The following is a 17,751-nucleotide window of genomic DNA, read 5'->3' as shown; positions in this document are numbered from 1 at the left end:
TCCTAATGGTCACAGGACAAAGAGCGAGTCCCCTAAACAAACAGCAACCCTTCCCTACTCTATCCGAAACTAAACAAAAAAGTTTGGCTTTGGATACACTTACATTTTGTAATAACTGGATATTACAAGTCTCATGCAAAATCTGGCAGAGGTTTGGGTCTTGTTCCTCCCCGAGTGGTAGAAAACCTGAGCCTGCTGTAGAAAAAAAATTAAAATAACGACTCGTACAAATAAAATTACATATTTTATTAATAAAAACCCTTTTTTTTATCCACAATAATCCCATTTTTTTTTTAAATACAGAAAAAAATATTTACAAATGTGCCCAGAACAGGAATTAAAATAAAGTTCTCCATATCCTGTAACCTTAACATATTTGTGCTTTCATGAATACATAAGAAAACCTAAATTTGTAGAAAAATACTTTACAAGTCGAGCTGCTTTTAAACTCGTTACGGATAAAAATACTCATCTTTCGTAATGCAGGTCAACGGACACGACGGTTGAAAATGCATAGGAAAGGGTACAAGGAAACCTATTATTCTTAAAGCCTTCAGTTTAAATGCATCATTTAAAAACCCAAGAAACGGGGAGCTCTGTACCCACAAATATTGCATATAAAAATACCTTCGGTACCTGCTATGGCACAGATATTGTATATGGCGTAATGCACACTGCACAGGCTGTATTGGGAATATTTAAAAAAAAAAAAAAAAAAACACACAAGAACAGGCTCTTAAGTGGCTTCCTTCATTCACTGGCAACTGTTTTCAGATAAGTTGTTTCTTCAAACTGGTTCAAGTCATCTCCTGAGAATGGTCTCCACAGAGGAATTCAATAAGGTCCACTTCTTATGGTTGGTTGACTGTTTGATTAGCTCACCTGACCAGTGAGTTTAAAGAGAAACTCAATTCACAGCATGCATAACTACAGTGGAACCTTGGATTACGAGCATAATCCGTTCCAGGAGAACGCTTGTAATCCAAAGCACTTGCATATCAAAGCGAGCTTCCCCATAGAAGTCAATGGAAACAAAGATAATTTGTTCCGCATTGACTTCTATTGCATGCAATACCGCATGTGGCCAGAGGTGGGGGGGGCGCCGGAGAACCTCAGGACAGTTCAGCTGAACTCGGAAACGGATTTCCGAGTGATTCTGAACGGCTCCAAACCGTTCCGAGTGTCACCGGCGCCCCCGCACCTCTGGCTGCACACCCCATTAGCTTGAATTCTGCTCGTTTTGCAAGACAACACTCGCAAACAGAGTCAGAATTTTTTTAAACAAAGTTGTTCATCTTTCAAAACGCTCGTTGACTGCGTTACTCATAAACCAAGGTTCCACTGTATAGCTTTTCCACTTGAATCCTCACCTTATTTCCTGTAGGTAACTCTGCCTTTGATCTCAGAGGTATCCGGATGAGTTGGGATGGTGATCAATGACCTTGCTGTCTAAAGATCATTGAAGCAGCCCACTTCCGTAGACCATGTCCAAGACACAGGCTGCAACAGCCAATTATCTTTCAGCAAATTCCTAAAAGAAGAATTCTAGGCATGGTATATTTTTGCATAGTTAGATTGATCCAGCTTGGAACTAATCTATGTATTATACCAGTAATTCTCAACCTTGTCCTCAATTACCCTAACAGGCCATATTTGCAGGTTTTCCTTTATCTTACACAGGTGCTTTAAATCAGAGAGTCAATGGCTTGGTATTTTGGACAGCTATTTTATTCAAGAGGAATTCCCAAAACATGGCCTGTTGGGGGTACTTGAGGACAGGGTTGAGAACCACTGCATTAAACCATACCTGGCTGATGTCCCTGTAAGCTACAAAGACACTGTTATTTTAGTGATCTCCACTAGCTTCCAGTTCCTGTGCTGAGCCAACCTGATACCTTGTGAAGACAGGAGATTGGCCACTTAGCATGGGTACCATTCAGAGAATGCTTTCCATTTTCTGAATGAATGCAAAACATTCTCTGATTTGGATGATGTGGAGAGGCGGGGAAGCGATGTCGCACTCTCTACCTCGTCCAATCAGAGAATGCTTTGCATTAATTCAGAAAATGCAAGATAGTCTCTGAATGGTGCCCGTGCAGAGCAGCCAACCTCCTGTATTCACAATGCAGCAGGCTAGCCGCTCAGCACGGGACCTGGAAGCAAGTGGACATCACAAATGGAGGCGTCCGTGATTTCCAGCTTCCAGGGGCATCGGCCAGGTATGGTGGTGATCCACATTGGACCAATGTAACTATGTAAAAATGATAACATGCCTACAATTTATCCCGACTCCTACAGACACCATTGGGGGTCAATGGGCAAAGTGTTCCACTGGCAATGATGAGTGCTTAGGCAGTGGGATGATTAATATTTTAGTAAGGCTACATGCAAATGCTTTTCTTGACATTTGTGATCGGAGAAGGAAATTTCATATCAGTTACATGACAGATATATTGCTGTCAAGGGATAACTTCAACCTTTTACCAAGGACATCTTAATTGGAAGCCACAACAATCTATAACAGGTGACATCAATAAAACAGGTAAAACAAAAATAAACAACTATGATAAAACCTTAATGAGCCTTCTTTTCTACAATGTAGTAAACCATTTTGCAAGGTAAACCAGTCTTGATGCCAAGGCAGCTCCATCAATTCACTAGGCCATCAAAACAATAATAATGTAGCTCATCACCATGAACCCACCACGTCAGTTTGGCTCAAAGGATGTCTGGTTGACCGTTTCATGGCAGATTTTTAGGGAATCTTTAACGTGATCAATGTTGGTTCTGTTTTCATTGCGAGGAGGTGGCAATGCACTTAATGGAAATAAAAATAAAGGAACAGTATACGTTTTAATGCATGAAACTACCAAACCAATCCAGCATCTGGTATGTGCACCATTTTAAGAAGTTCTTCTATTCAAAACATTTTGGGAAATCCCTTACATGGCAGGCTCCAGGAAGCACATCTTGTCTTTGTGACTGGCTGGCCACAAAGGAAGGCTCCTGCCTTTGGAAGCCAATAGAGCAGCCTTTGTCAACCTTTTTTTTACCCCATAAGAACCCTTAGTAGAATTTTTAGGTCTCAGGGAACCCCTGCAAAGATGAGTCCTAGGGTTCCTCCAAAAGTGACTAAGGGTTCCTTGAGCTGTGGCCGATTGACCCCCCCCCCATTTGATGGTGCCTACATAGTTCCGGGGGCCAGTGCCACTTGGATTATCTTTGTAGCTGACTGTAAGGCTGGGTTCACACTGCCGCATGGAGTGGCTCATAGCAGGGGTCCGGTGTGTCCATGTTCACTGTTTCAGGTGCGATTTCATTCCGATTCTTTTGGCTGAATTCAGACCTGAAACGGACCACAGGCTCCACAGAGAGGCGGTCACAATCTCCTGACATGTGAATTGCCCCGCATTCAATTCGCAATTGTGTGAAGCCAGCCTAAAGGAGGCATTCTAAGAACCACTGTAAGGGGGGGCATTAGGAAAATGCCCCTTACATTGGTGGTCAGTAGGAAGAATGTGCGCCCCCCCCACCTTACAGTGGTGCTTCAAAGTGATCATCCAAGTGGTGCTGGCCCCAGAACTATGTAGGCATTATCAGATGGGATGACAATCAACCACAGCTCAAGGAAACCCTAGCAACCTCTGGAGGAACCCTAGGGCTGAGAACGGCTGCCCTACAAGTTCTAGGCACAGGGCCTTACTTAGTAGCCACTGTGTCACCACTCATTTATTATTTGCTCTATAACACACGAGATTATGGAGCTGCAGGGAAAGAATAAAAAAGCCACATTTTGGTATCTCTTTTATAAGATCCAATAATGTTTTTGAAAAAGGTGAACTTTTTGAATATCCTTGTAGCTCCTTTTATGTTTCTTGCCATCCAACAGCTCTAGTTTCTCTTTGAAGACAGCAAGTTTGGCAAACAAACAGGATTTGACTACAGGAACCACGTGGATGTGACAGTCAAAAAGTGCATCATGGCTCACCGATGTTGGCAGTGTAACATGAAAAAAGTGACGAAAAAATAAAAGCAGCAAACAAATTACCACAAATTCTGATAGGAAAAAAGGAAATGGCAGTGAGGTGTGGGTAACAGTTATCGCCCAGTGTACTATGGGAAAAGAGAGCGTAAAAACAATGTTAGAGTGCTGGAAGTGCGCGTGATATCACAGTGCCAAGTCGATCGCCAAAAGGGATAGTAGGCCCGGAGGCAGTGCATCATGGGAAGATGTGCGTAAGAGCAGCCATTTTTGTGAAGGCTTGTCTGGGATTCTGTGAATGTAATGCAGGTGTCTAGCAGTGACTAAAGACTTAGTGGTAGGGGTGGAGTGGAGCAAGGGTCATGCTTTAGCATTAGGTGATGGACTAAACATTCAGCGGGTTTTGTGAAGCTTGGGCGTATCTGGAGAGCCCGCTACTGGTGAGGTTGATCCCTTATTCTGAGGGGTCAGGGAATAAAATACTTTACGTAGGGTGCTAAGAGAAGAGTATAAAGTGCGTCAGTGATACAAAAACTACAAAATGGAACAATAAATATTAATAAAAAAAGGATAGTATCACAAGCAATACACAGACACACAGGGAGACTCCTTCTGGCTTGGGAAAATGGGGTGCTGTTCCATCAAACACAGTTAAGGGGAGCACTGATCAATAATGAGAGGTATATAGGTTTAAAAAAAAAAAAAAACCTGAAAAAATAAAAACCGAATAGCACCATGAGAAAGGGATGAATCTCTAAAAACAAGGACAGAGCCCCCCCCCTAATGTTGTGGCCCCTAAGAATTGGTAAGTGAAGAGTGAAAGAGGTTTTTTTTTTTATATAAATTATAAGTGCTGAACGTTTTTAAAGACTCCTAATGGAACATATAGCATATCTGTGCAGGAAGTCAACAGGGAGGAACCTTCGGGCCCGAGTACCTTTGAGCCGGCCAAATAGTTTGAGGAAGGGTTGGAGGCGGTCACATTTTTGTCACATCATCTCAGAGGGTTTTTGTGCTCGTTTTGGATTCCACACTAGTTTGGCGTTTGATGGCGTCTTCCCGAGCACCCCCCAATGGAGGGCTCCGACTGATGACGAGATCCAGCCTGTCCCCAGCATCGGACAGAAGAGGCACGGCCAGGCAACAGTCAAAATCTCGCGTGCGTACGTGGTTTACCTGCATAAAAAAGTCGCAATTGTCAGTAAAATAAACACAACTGTTTTAATTTTTTTAACCCCTTCCCTCTGCCAGGATGCGGGCCTTAAAGGAAAAGTTCACCTTTCTTATTCAGGATGTAACATGTTACTCTGGCCCCCGCACCACGCTGATCCCCCGTTATGACAGTGAGTAGGGGATCTTTCCCCTCCCCCCCCCCCCCCCGATTGCTGTCACAATTTTTTAAAACACAGCCAAGCGGGGCTGCCCCCGTCCGCGTCATTCTTTCTGTGAGCAGCCTTTGCGGCTGTAGGCTTGTAGTTCTCAATGAACCACTATGTGACAATGTTAACAAATTAATGAATGGATTAGATCCTACAGAATAATTGAGTTAAATGAATATATATATATATATATATATATATATATATTTATTTTTTATTTATATCTCGTCTATGTATCGATAAAGTGAAGTTATATATATATATATATATAAAATTTTATACTTGTGAAAATATACGTTGTTATAAACTTCATAAGCAGTTCTATGTAGAGCCAACATGTGTTAATAATTAAGAGTGATCTGCGCTCTCACCTCCCTCCCCCGCCATCACAGATGAGAAGAAAGGTTTTACATTACTTAAGATGTAAAAGTTCAATGTGTTAGTTAAGAGATAAGTCCTTTATATTACATTATTTCTTTATTAGGATATTAATAAGAACATTGTGTTTTAAATGAATATAATATATCTATCTATCTACGGTATATCTATAGATAGATAGATAGATAGATAGATAGATAGATAGATAGATAGATAGATAGATAGATATAAGGATATGTAGGATATGTATTTGATTTAGATGTTATATTGTATATGTTTAAAATGGTTTTACATATAGCTCCTCTTGGCCCACACTTCAGGAATGTCGACCCTCACCCTTGTGAGTGAGGTGGGAGGGAAACTGTTTCATTAAAAGCCTGCGGTTTTCTGTGGAACTATAAGACAAAACAAACCTTTTTAGGAAGGAGGGGTCAGATTTTAGGAGAAGGTGGGGGCTGAATTTAGGAGTAAAAAGCTAGTAACAGAGTTTTGAGACTCTCTCACACCACAAGGACAGCTGCAGACTCACTCCACAAGACACTGAATACATCTACATACACACACACACACACATCTGATTCAATCTGCATCTTAAGAATATAATATATTATGAATGATATTTTATAGTTTGATATTGTTCTTGTAATATTTTGCTATTTTTATTATTATATCAATTTTTGAGTTTTTACACAAGAATTGAACGGACTTTCTTGGAACTTTTCTCATCAATATGAATTATCGAATATCGATATTATCGTAAAAACGAGAATCTTACAATAGTGTACCACTTTGAGATTTTCATCTCACCTTGCCACCTGATAAGAATGATGCCTTTTAGTGTAGTTACCTGCAGGATCCGATCGAAAGGCTGAAGACCACTCCTGTCTGCCGGACCACCGGGTCGGATCATGTTCACGTACACGCCTTTCTCTAGAAGACCGTCTGAGACACTGAATCCAAAGTCATCTGTCTCCAAGTCCTTCATAACAGTCACCTGCCATGAGAGAGGGAGAACTGTTGGCATTTAAGGCGGAACGTTGCCCATCACAACTTGATCAAACAAATAATGTTCTTTAACAAGGAACATACATTCCACATTAATAATTATGCTATCAAAATTAGTGTGTGCTGTTAACTCCCTCCAGCATTGCTCCTGTTTCTTCTTGCTGGAGGCTGCCATTTTGCTGAAGCCCAGAGCCCCTGAGCAGCAGTAAATCATAAAGCGGAACTAAACCCATTGATTTAATGGCTTCAAAAAAGTTACATTCCTGGTATGCTGGGAATGCTAAGGCTTAGTTCACTCTTCCGCGACTTGGGATCTGACTTCTGAGACCCCCAAGTTGCATGACATGTGAAATCCCATGTTAGTCAATAAGAGCTGTCTTAAAGCGGAGTTCCACCTAATTTTTTTTTTTTTTAAAGTCAGCAGCTACAAATACTGCAGCTGCTGACTTTTAAAATAAGGACATTTACCTGTCCAAGGCACCCGCGATGGTGGCACCCGAAGCCGACCCGTCCCTCGGCTCTCGGGTGGAGGCGCCGCCATCTTCGGTAAGGGAATCAGGAAGTGAAGCCTTGCGGCTTCACTTCTTGGTTCCCTACTGCGCATGCAGATCCCCATCTATATTGACATGATTTGGATCCGAAAATACAGGAATATTACTCAGACGTTCCTTGAAAATTGCCTCAAAGTCGCATCAAGTAGTACTCAAGTCACCAGGAAGTCACCTGGCAAAGCCGCACAGTAAGCCGCACAACTTTCAGGTCACGGCAGTGTGAACCAAGTCTGCCACATTTGCTTTTGTGTCGTCAACCAAACTGTCAAACCATCAAATGTCTGGTGTCATAACTGATCACATGTGCAGCACCATGGCAGTTGCAGATCAAACAGAAGCAGCTTTCTTAGCTGTAAAGGATAGGAGGGTTTATTACCGCTTTAAGGCTGTCATGCAGATTGGTCTCTACAATCTCAGCAGTGCCTAAAAATGAAGCGCAACTGAGCATGTGCAGAGCCGGGTGAGGCCGTGTATTACTGGATTTTAAACAGTATAGACACCTATTTTTTATGTTTTACATATCTATACCTGCAAAAGGGGTCAGCCTGAAGTGATCTACCTGGACCTAATTTTCTGACTAAGACCCCTTTCACACTGGAGGCATTTTTCAGGCGCTTTAGCGCTAAAAATAGCGCCTGTATAGTGCCTGAAAAAAAGCCTCAGCTGCAAACCCAGTGTGAAAGCCCGAGTGCTTTCACACTGGGGCGCTGCACTGGCAGGGCATCACAAAAAGTCCTGCAAGCAGCTTCTTTGCAGTGCTATAAAAGTGGCAAGTATACCGCTCCTATAGCGCCCCCGCCCATTGAAATCAATGGGCAGCGCCGCCATACTGCTGGCAAACCGCTGCTGCATTTTGTGGGCGGGTATAACCCTTTTTCGGCCGAATAGCGCTGCTAAAACGACAACAAAGTGGCGCTAAAAATAGCACCGCTTTACCACCGACGCCCGGGCGCTTTCAGCGTGAAAGGGCTCTTACGTTTCAGTTTCAGAGACATATATTTAGTTTTAATATTTTCTGATTAAATGTAACAAAGTGGTGCTTATCTAAAGACTTGCAGGATTAAAATGTATTTTTTCTAATTGCTCCGATCGAAAATTTGGAACATTGGGCATACAAAAGCAACAAAAGTGATGCAAAACGGACCCCGAGCATAGATTTGGCAAGGTGCCCTTTGCAGTCTGTTTCATTGCTGCATCCACCATCTGGAGGCTTCACCTTGAGCAACTCGGCACTGGAGTAGACCTCTTGGTCCTCGTCCTTCAGGATTTTCGGGTCTTGGCTGAGCTTGCCGTCTTTCTTGGGGCTGTTTCTAGAGTGGTGGGAACCTGACTTCCGATGCAGGAAGCGGCTACTCTTATTGGAGTTTTCATGTAGCAGTTTGGTGCCATCCAAGCTCAAACTTTGTACACTACCCGTCATGATGGATGCCTGCAAAAAAAGGAACAAGAGCAACAACATCAACTAAAGCAGTCTTTCTAAATCTTTTCAACACAAAGGAACCCCTTGAAATAACTTTCTGGTCTCGGGGAACCCCTGCTAAAAATGACTATATCTACAACTCATGATACATTAGTGTGGTGGTCAGTGGGAAGAATGATCCTTACACTTGTGGTCATTGGGAGGAATTCCCCCCCCTATAGAAAGCTAAAAAGATCAACAGTGTCAGTGGAAACTTATTTGAGAGGCAGAAATTGTCATTGCTCAAGGAAACCCTAGCATCTCCTGGAGGAACACTAGAGTTCCACGGAACCCTGGTTGAGAAACCTTGAACTAGGGTAAAAGATAAGCTCAAGTACTATGTCCAATATTGTATATCTTATATTTAAGCACCCACCATACTCCTCTATTGGGTTGAAAGAATAAACAAACACAAAATACTGACAAACTGCAGAGCACATTGCCTTCATTTTTTTTTTGCTAGCTTGTCAAAGGCAGAAAGGTTGCCCAGTTGTGCGATATACAATAAAAAGTGTCTGCACACTAGACCACTGTTGCTTTCTCCAGCAATGTACATGTGTATAGACTGCTGTAAATGTTTTGTGGTTGGCCAACAGACCCAATATCATATTGTAGTGTGTGGCATTACCAAATGGGGAAAAAAGCTACACATAGCTATGTTAAAGAAAAAGCCATGCCCAAGAAGTTCAACCAATATAAAAAATATATAAAAAAAAAAAAAAAGAAAAAGAAAAACTTGCAACCTAAAAACCCTAAACCCACAGGTAATGCAGAGGAGGGCAAATGACCATCATGAAACGTGACCTAATGTACTCCAACCAAAAAAAATAAATACTTCCTGATCCCCTAAGGCAGGGGGCTGCATCAGCATTATGGTTGCCCTCAAAGGGCCAGTTGTATCTGTAAGACTATATAAAATGTATCTACTCTTTATCATAATAAATAATTGCCTCTGCTTTTGATTATTACTGGTTTTAGTAATAACTTAAGACTTAAAGGGTTTGTAACTTTTTTTTGTTTGTTTTTTTTTTAAATAAACATATCATACTTACCTCCACAGTTAGTTTTGTACAGTGGCCCCGATCATCGTCTTCTGGGGTCCCCCGGCCGCTCTCTCGGCTCTTCCCCACATCGGTAAACCACCTAAGATGAGCGCTGTCCAGGGGGGGTTACCTTGCAGGGGCGCGCTCCCGAGTCCAGCATTAGCGTGCATAGACACAGAATGCCGGACTCGGCCCCGCCCCCCGCGTCATTGGATTTGATTGACAGCAGCGGGAGCCAATGGCTGTGCTGCTATCAATCTATCCAATCAAGAGCCGAGAACCCCGGGCAGAGAGGAAGAGCGCGTCTCCACGGAGGAAACAAAGGGCTCAGGTGAGTAAAACGGGGGTGGGGCTGGGGGGGGGCGGTCAGTGTCCGAAGTTTTTTCACTTTAATGCATAGGATGCAATAAGGTAAAAAAACATGAGGGTTTACAACCACTTTAAGCTGTGAAGGGTGGGTACAGACCGGCACGGAGCCCACTCACACTCCTGTAGCAGATGTTGCAAGTCTAAAAAAAGGAGGGTCACACATCGCTAAGATCATCCACAAGAAACTTTATTGGAGACTGTTCAGAGAGAACATGGTTCTGCCACGGTGTTCTGTCTGAGCACTCATCCACAAGTTTCTTGTGGATGAGCGGTGTGTGACCCTCCTTTTCAACTGGCATAGAATCGTATTATTCAAATAAAAATGATAAGCAGATATCCAGAGCACCCCCCCCCTTTACATCAGATGTCAAGAGCCTCCCTATCATCAGAAGTCGAGCCCCCACCCTCCTTTACATCCAGTGGTGTATTTAGGTTTTGTGCTGCCCTAGGCCTGACTAAACTCCTGCACCCCTAATTTAAATACGACCCACCCTTCCTGTCAAGGCCACACCCCTTCCTATTTAAGACACGCCCTGTCATCTGTAAACCACACCCCTTCCTCTTTAGGCTCCACCTTTTCTTTTTAGAGCTCCACCTCTTCCTCTCTGTATTAGCACAAAAAAAAAATCACACACCATTCACTCCATACTTGCATCAATCCTACACCGCATCAGTGTGAACCGGGACTTAAATTCACAATAGAAGCACTAAAATTGCAGCTCTGGCCAGCCTTCTAATGTAAACAGCTGTTAGAATCAACTAAAACCCAGCTTCAGTGTCTGTTGTGATCCTGAGCCCAGGTTCACACTGAGCTGCGGGAATGAAGCCATGTGAGTTCAGCTGAACTCGCACGATTTCACTCCGACATGTCAGTCCCGATTTCGGCAGCGATTTCACTGACATCTGTGTGGGTTTCTGCACAGATGTCAAGGGAAATCGCACCCCGAAATCGCAAAAAGTAGCACAGAAACTACTCTTTGAAATTGGTGCGGCGCCGCACTGATTAGGATGGTGCAAGTGCTGCCAATTTGATGTCAAATCGCACCAGTGTCAACCAGGGCTCAAGCTGCTCCTCTTCACAGGCTGTGCGGCTGTCCTTCTCACCAATGTCATCATTTACAACGCAGGACCAGCAGTCCTGAGCTGTACTTGAGGAAGCTGAAAACCCACCCACATTCCAGAACTGGATTGGAGGAGAGCATCAGCTGTAAGTCAGTATTCCACTCTGCTAACCCCCCTAACAGGCCATTAGAGATTTACTATGTGCCAACTTGAGTTCTTACTTGCCTGTTAAGACAATGTAAAAACAGAAATGTGCTGCTTAGTCCCTAGGGTAATCAAGGGCATCAGTGGCGGTGTGTCCATAAGGGTGCACGGGGGCCGCCCCCTCTCTCCTGCCACCCCCTCTAGCACCAATAGATAGATTCAAGCATTGCATGAATGGCCGCCACTGCCACCCCCTATTTAGGCGCCCGGCCCCTTTTCGGAGTGCCTGAATTACAGCGGGGGTGGGGGTGTTTTTGTAGCATCTGATTAGAGCCCTAGGCTCTAATAGGCATCTAAAAAGTGACCTGCGAGCGCCATGCTGGGCGCTTGCAGGTCACTCAGCTGTGTTAGAAAAGCGAATGAATATTCGCTTTCCTAACACTAAAACACCTATCCACCAATCAGGTGCTCGGATTTGTTACCCATCACCGTCCAATCATAGCAGAGAACGGGAAGAGAGGACAGGAGAAATCATCAAGAAGCTGTCCCACCGAGACAGGTAAGTGCAGACGGCGGGGCGGCGGGGGGCACACTGGCAGCATTTGATATGGCATAGTGGCTGCGTTTAATGGGGCAAAGTGGGAGCATTTGATGGGGCACAGTGGCTGTGTTTGATGGCACAGTGGCTGTGTTTGATGGCACAATGGCTGTGTTTTATGGGCATAGTGGCAGCATTTGATGGCACAGTGGTGGCAATTGATGGGCACAATGGGGGAAAATGATGGCACAGCGGCAGCAATTGATGGACACAGTGGCACCAATTGATAGGCACAGTGGCTGCGTTTGATGGGCACAATGGCAGCAATTGATGGACACAGTGGCGCCAATTGATGAGCACAGTGGCTGCGTTTGATGGCACAGTTGTAGCAATTGATGGGCACAGTGGCTACGTTACTGAAAGGTGACTGGGTATACAAGATTTTAATCTGGACTGCTGACTCAACTCATTTATATATATCAAGGACCTGGGGACCATTCACTCTCTCTCATCTTTACCTAAGCCGTTCCCGCCGCCGTCCTCCTCTCTCTCGCTCGCTCCTCCTCCTCTGGGCTCTGGCAGTGGTTACAGAGACCCATCCGTGTCCCTGAGAATGTGCAATGATGCCGTGGGGAGGTGGGTAGGCGGAGCATTAGGCTCCGCCTCGCCCTCTGTCAGGCCAGTAGTAAGTGCAGGTTACCAGATATGGCCAGTGACTGAGTGACTGACGGTCACTCATAGTCCGTTGCATGGGGGGCGGCAGTCGCTCCCCCCCCCGCCAAGTACACGCCAGCAAGTGCTGAGTTCAGTGCAGTGCACATGACTTAGCAAGGCAAGCTGCGGGACGCTGTATCTGTCAGGGAGCCGGCCGCGGCGATAGGCTGTATATGTGCGGGAGTCGGGACTGAGGAGTACGGGTGGGGGGGGGTTCGTGCAGGGGGGGCGGCAAGAAGCCGCCGCCCCCCCGCAAAGTGCCGCCCTAGGCCTAGGCCTTGTCGGCCTAGGCCAAGACACAGCTCTGCTTACATCACAGTGCACCCCCCTTATCTTGTGGTACTGTCGGAAAGAAGCTGGGAGGCAGAAAGTGCTCAAAATGTTTTTTTTTTTGGGGGGGGTGGGCGCAAAATTTTTTTGAAAAAAAAAACCCCATAAATTTCAGCCACTGTGCCATCAAACGCTACCACTGTGCCTATAAATTACAGCCTCTGTGCCAAACACTGCCACTGTGCCCATAGTTGCTGCCGCTGTGCCATCAAACACTGCCACTGTGCCATCAAACGCTGCCACTGTACCCATCAAATGCTGCCAGTGTGCCCTTGAATGCTGCCAGTGTGACCCCGGCCCGCTCGCTGTCTGCCCGGCACTTAGCCTGTCTTGGTGGGGCAGCGGATGACGGCGACGAGCGGGGTCCTTTATGGATCTCCTGCCGTCCTTGTCTCCCGTCCTCTCCTCCTGATAGGCGTCTAATAGCGGCGACTGTCGTTTCAGCCAATCAGGTGACAGGTAACAGACCCGAGCACCTGATTGGCGGAGAGGCGGTTTAGTGTTAGGAAAGCGAATATTCATTCGCTATTCCTAACACAGCTGAGTGAACTGCGAGCAATGCAATGCATGCATCTATCCATTGGGCATAGAGGGGGTGGCTGGAGAGTGGGGGCGCCACCGTGCACCCTTATGGACGCACCACCACTGGTAGGAGGATCAAAAGAGGGTTAGAGTCAGCTGCCGGAGTCTACTGAATGTGGAGACCAGGGGGTGCTACAGCTGCACAGAGAGGCGCAGGATCTGTAGGAGTTCTGCCCTCCTCTCTGCTGCCAACTGCTGAGACAAGGTGGAGGCGGAGACAGGGGGGGGTTCGGGGAGATGTGAGGGCCACATGAGATGGCCTAGAGGGCCAAATTTGGCCCACAGGCCTTGTATTTGATATGAGTGCTAAGGCAATCAGATATTTCCTGAATCAACAAAGTAAGTGTTATTACTAATAAACATTAATAGACGGTTACATTCTATGCATGTATAACGCTAGATCTCAAGTTGAGTTGCCATGTTATACTGAGCAGGAGGGGGAATTACTTTTGGCCACTGGAAGGATTTACCCCCTTCCTGACCAGGCCATTTTTTGCGATACAGCACTGCGTCGCTTTAATTGACAATTGCGTGGTCGTGCGACGTTGTACCCAAACAAAATTGATGTCCTTTTTTTCCCCCACAAATAGAGATTTTTTTTTGGTGGTATTTGATCACCTCTGCGTTTTTTATTTTTTGCGCTATAAACAAAAAAAAAGAGCGACAATTTTGAAAAAAAAAAAAAAGCAATATTTTTTACTTTTTGCTATAAAAAATATCCCCCCCCCCCCCCAAAAAAAAAAAATTCTTCCTCAGTTTAGGCCGATATATATATTCTTCTACATGTTTTTGGTAAAAATAATTAAAATCGCAATAAGCGTATATTGATTGGTTTGCACAAAAGTTATAGCGTCTACAAAATAGGGAATAGATTTATGGCATTTTTTATTATTATTTTCTTACTAGTAATGGAGGCGATCTGCGATTTTTAGCGGGACTACGACATTACATTGGACAGATCGGACACACTTTTTTGGGACCATTGACATTTATACAGCGATCAGAGCTAAAAAAAGAATTCACAGCGCTTCACTTTTTCCACATTTTGTTATGGTACAGCCTTATTCCAAAATGGTTTCAATCCATTATTTTCCTCAAAATTCTACAAACAATACCCCATAATGACAACGTGAAAGAACTTTGTTTGAATGCTTTTCAGATTTATTAAAAATAAAAAATGAAAAAAATCCCATGTACATAAGAATTCGCAGCCTTTGCTATGACACTGAAAATGGAGCTCAGGTGCCTCCTGTTTCCACTGATCATCCTTGAGATGTTTCTACAACTTGATTGGAGTCCACCTGTGGTAAATTCAGTTGATTGGACATGATTTGGAAAGGCACACACCTGTCTATAGAAGGTCCCACAGTTAACAGTGCATGTCACAGCACAAACCAAGCCATGAAGGCCAAGGAATTGTCTGTAGACCTCCAAGACAGGATTGTATTGAGCTACAGATCTGGGGAAGGGTACAGAAAATTTTCTGCAGCATTGAAGGCCCCAATGAGCACAGTGACCTCCACCATCTGTAAATGAAAGAAGTTTGGAACAACCAGGGCGGGCCGCCTGGCCAAACTGAGCGATCGGGGGAGGAGGGCCTTAGTGACCAAGAACCTGATGGTCACTCTGTCAGAGCTCCAGTGTCTCTCTGTGGAGAGAGGAGAACCTTCCAGAAGAACAACCATGTCTGCAGCACTCCACCAATCAGGTCTGTATGGTAGAGTGGCCAGAAGGAAGCCACTCCTCAATAAAAGGCACATGACAGCCCGTCTGCATGTGATTAGCACAGGGCCTATCAGCACTGTCCAGACAGAGGGTCAGGGGTCCTGCAGCCTCATAGGACAGTCAGAGTAGAATGAAAACTCCTCCTCCTTTAACCAGACACTGATAGAAGTCACAAGACTGCTATATACAGCTGATGAGAAAAGGAATTTAGCAGTTTCTATTTACTAAAACAATTGCATTTTCATGTTCTGTGTACTGTAGGAAACCAGATATAGTGAATGAAGGGTCCGGGGTTTAGTAACACTTTAATCGCTTATGTGTGTGTGTGTGTGTGTGTGTGTGTTCAAACACTGGCCACTATGGTTAATCCAACATGATAACAAGTGGTAGATTGCAGCACTAAGAAAAGGCAAGGTAGGTACCTGCACCCAGGTACACTTTACATGAGAAAAGAGAGCACCTCTTTTCTCATGTAGAGTAGAAGTCCTCTCTATGTAGAAGGGGGGGGGGGGTAGAGTAGAAGTCCTCTGTATGTATGGAGCTGGTCCCTGTTCTCCTCCAACAGACATACAGTCTAAAAATGAGAGTGGGACCCCCTCCCAATGGCTGTGGAAAGCTGGAGCAATTGGAAACCCCTGTATTTTATTCAATTTGGTGGACATTTGTTACCTCAATCTCCCTCAAAAGCTCGGATTGTCCACAGGTCTCCAGATCCTCCAAAGCCTCTCCGAAGACTCGCCAGAAGCTATCGTCGTGCTCAGTCTCCAGGCCATTGGGTTGGCTGGGATATCTGTTGAACCAAACATGATGAGTCCCCCCTCTAGGAGCATCTTCTGACCACACTCCAGTCTTAAACGCTCAGGGCATCTTCTTATACAAACGTATAGATCACGGTCACCTCGAGAGGGACACTTTCACCATCCATGACACGTCAATGCATTTACCAAGGGGTAGCAGTTAGGAAGCATGTTGGATACAGTGAAGGCATGCCTGGGGATGAGGACATGCAGGTGGAGACGGGGAAAGAAAATAAAATGAATGACTACATGGGGAATTTTGGGGGGGGTGGGGTGGGGTGGGGTGGAGAAGGGGGTGAGGAAGCACAGAAGCTCCGTGAGTGGTTAGTACACAGGAGAGATGATGGGAAAACGTTCAGAGCTGAGACACAGAACACCTGGGGAAAGAGAGAAAGAGAAGCACAAAGAGGAGATAGACGAGTTGAGAAAGTGATGAAAGGAGAATATATACGCCATACACTAATGTACAACAGGTGAGTGTGGTGGGGGTGGGTTAGTGAGGAGGATTCATTCAAACCTTTACAACAAATTACATGAGTCCTTTGCAAACTGTTAATGCCCAGAGATGCACAGGCCAAAATTTAGCAGCGTCTGTAGACTGGACTATAATTGCATAATTTGACAACATTTTACGACATTTTTTTATTTGGTAGACTTTAAAACCCATGATCTCTTTTTCATTATAGGCTGACAAGTGGACAAAAAAAAGTAAAAATCATATATTCAATTCGTCACAGTGTGAACGAGCGCACAAGAAAAATTTAGCAGCTGGCACAAAAAGGTGACTGGCCAACCTAATATCTAAAATAAACAATGTAATAGTGCAGTGCGTGAAGAGTTAGAACCAAATCAATAAGTGCATATAAAAAGTGCTACAAATAGTGCAAACCAAATAAATAATAAATAGAAACAATTGATATATTTTGGGGATGTCCCCAACAAAATACATGTAAACAAAACAAGTCCTTTAGGAAAGTGCTTAAGGGACAAATTAGTCCCAGAATTAGCATGCATACATATGAACTTCAATTTTCTTCCTCAGATGGCGCATGCAAAGATCCCCAAAGTGCAGAAATAATCAACTCTGTCACCAGCAATGCACTCACCAGACTCTCCAACTCACGTTCTTCCTAAGTGGAGCCCACAAAAGGAGTAGTATAGTGTTGTTGTTTATTAACAAAACGGTCAGATGCGCGGACTCGGCAATGTGGTGTCAGCACGTAATGGTCCCCCGAACGCGTTTCGTGTGCACGCACGTCCTCAGGGGATCCACCTCTCCTTTTCTGGGCTCCATGGTGTGAGCATTTCCATAATGAAGAACATTATTGTAGCTAGGGTGTTGGATCCCTGAAGATTTCCTGACCATATAGGATATGATATCTACATGCCTTAACTTGGCATCTGTCAGGCGAGTGCATTTAGGAGGTGGAGGTCTCACACATTGCTGGTGTTAGAGAAGATTATTTCCGCACCTAGGGGATCTTTGCATGCGCCATCTGAGGAAGGAAATTGAAATTCATATGTATACATGCTAATTTTGGGACCAATTTGCACCTTAAGCACTTTCCTAAAGGACTTATTTTGTTTACATGTATTTTGTTGAGAACATCCCTATAAGATATTAATTGTTTCTATTTATTACTTATTTTGTTTGCACTATTTTTAGCACTTTATGTATGCACTCATCGATTTG

General features: G+C 44.4%; 1 protein-coding gene across 1 annotated transcript in view; it reads right to left on the bottom strand.

The window, feature by feature from the left end:
• Positions 1 to 262: 262 nt before the first annotated feature.
• The window catches only part of GRIP2 (glutamate receptor interacting protein 2), a 121,720-nt gene continuing 104,231 nt past the window's right edge, over positions 263 to 17,751 (bottom strand). The window contains 4 exon segments of the mRNA XM_073591882.1: positions 263 to 5,158; positions 6,587 to 6,733; positions 8,512 to 8,724; positions 15,931 to 16,051. Coding sequence (XP_073447983.1) covers positions 4,982 to 5,158; positions 6,587 to 6,733; positions 8,512 to 8,724; positions 15,931 to 16,051 — 658 coding nt within the window. The 3' untranslated portion in view covers positions 263 to 4,981.

The sequence above is a fragment of the Aquarana catesbeiana genome, linkage group LG07, assembly GCF_042186555.1.
Source record: "Aquarana catesbeiana isolate 2022-GZ linkage group LG07, ASM4218655v1, whole genome shotgun sequence".
Classification (NCBI taxonomy): Eukaryota; Metazoa; Chordata; class Amphibia; order Anura; family Ranidae; genus Aquarana; species Aquarana catesbeiana.
Note: the sequence above shows the minus strand (reverse complement) of the source record. Positions and strands in the feature narration are given on the sequence as shown.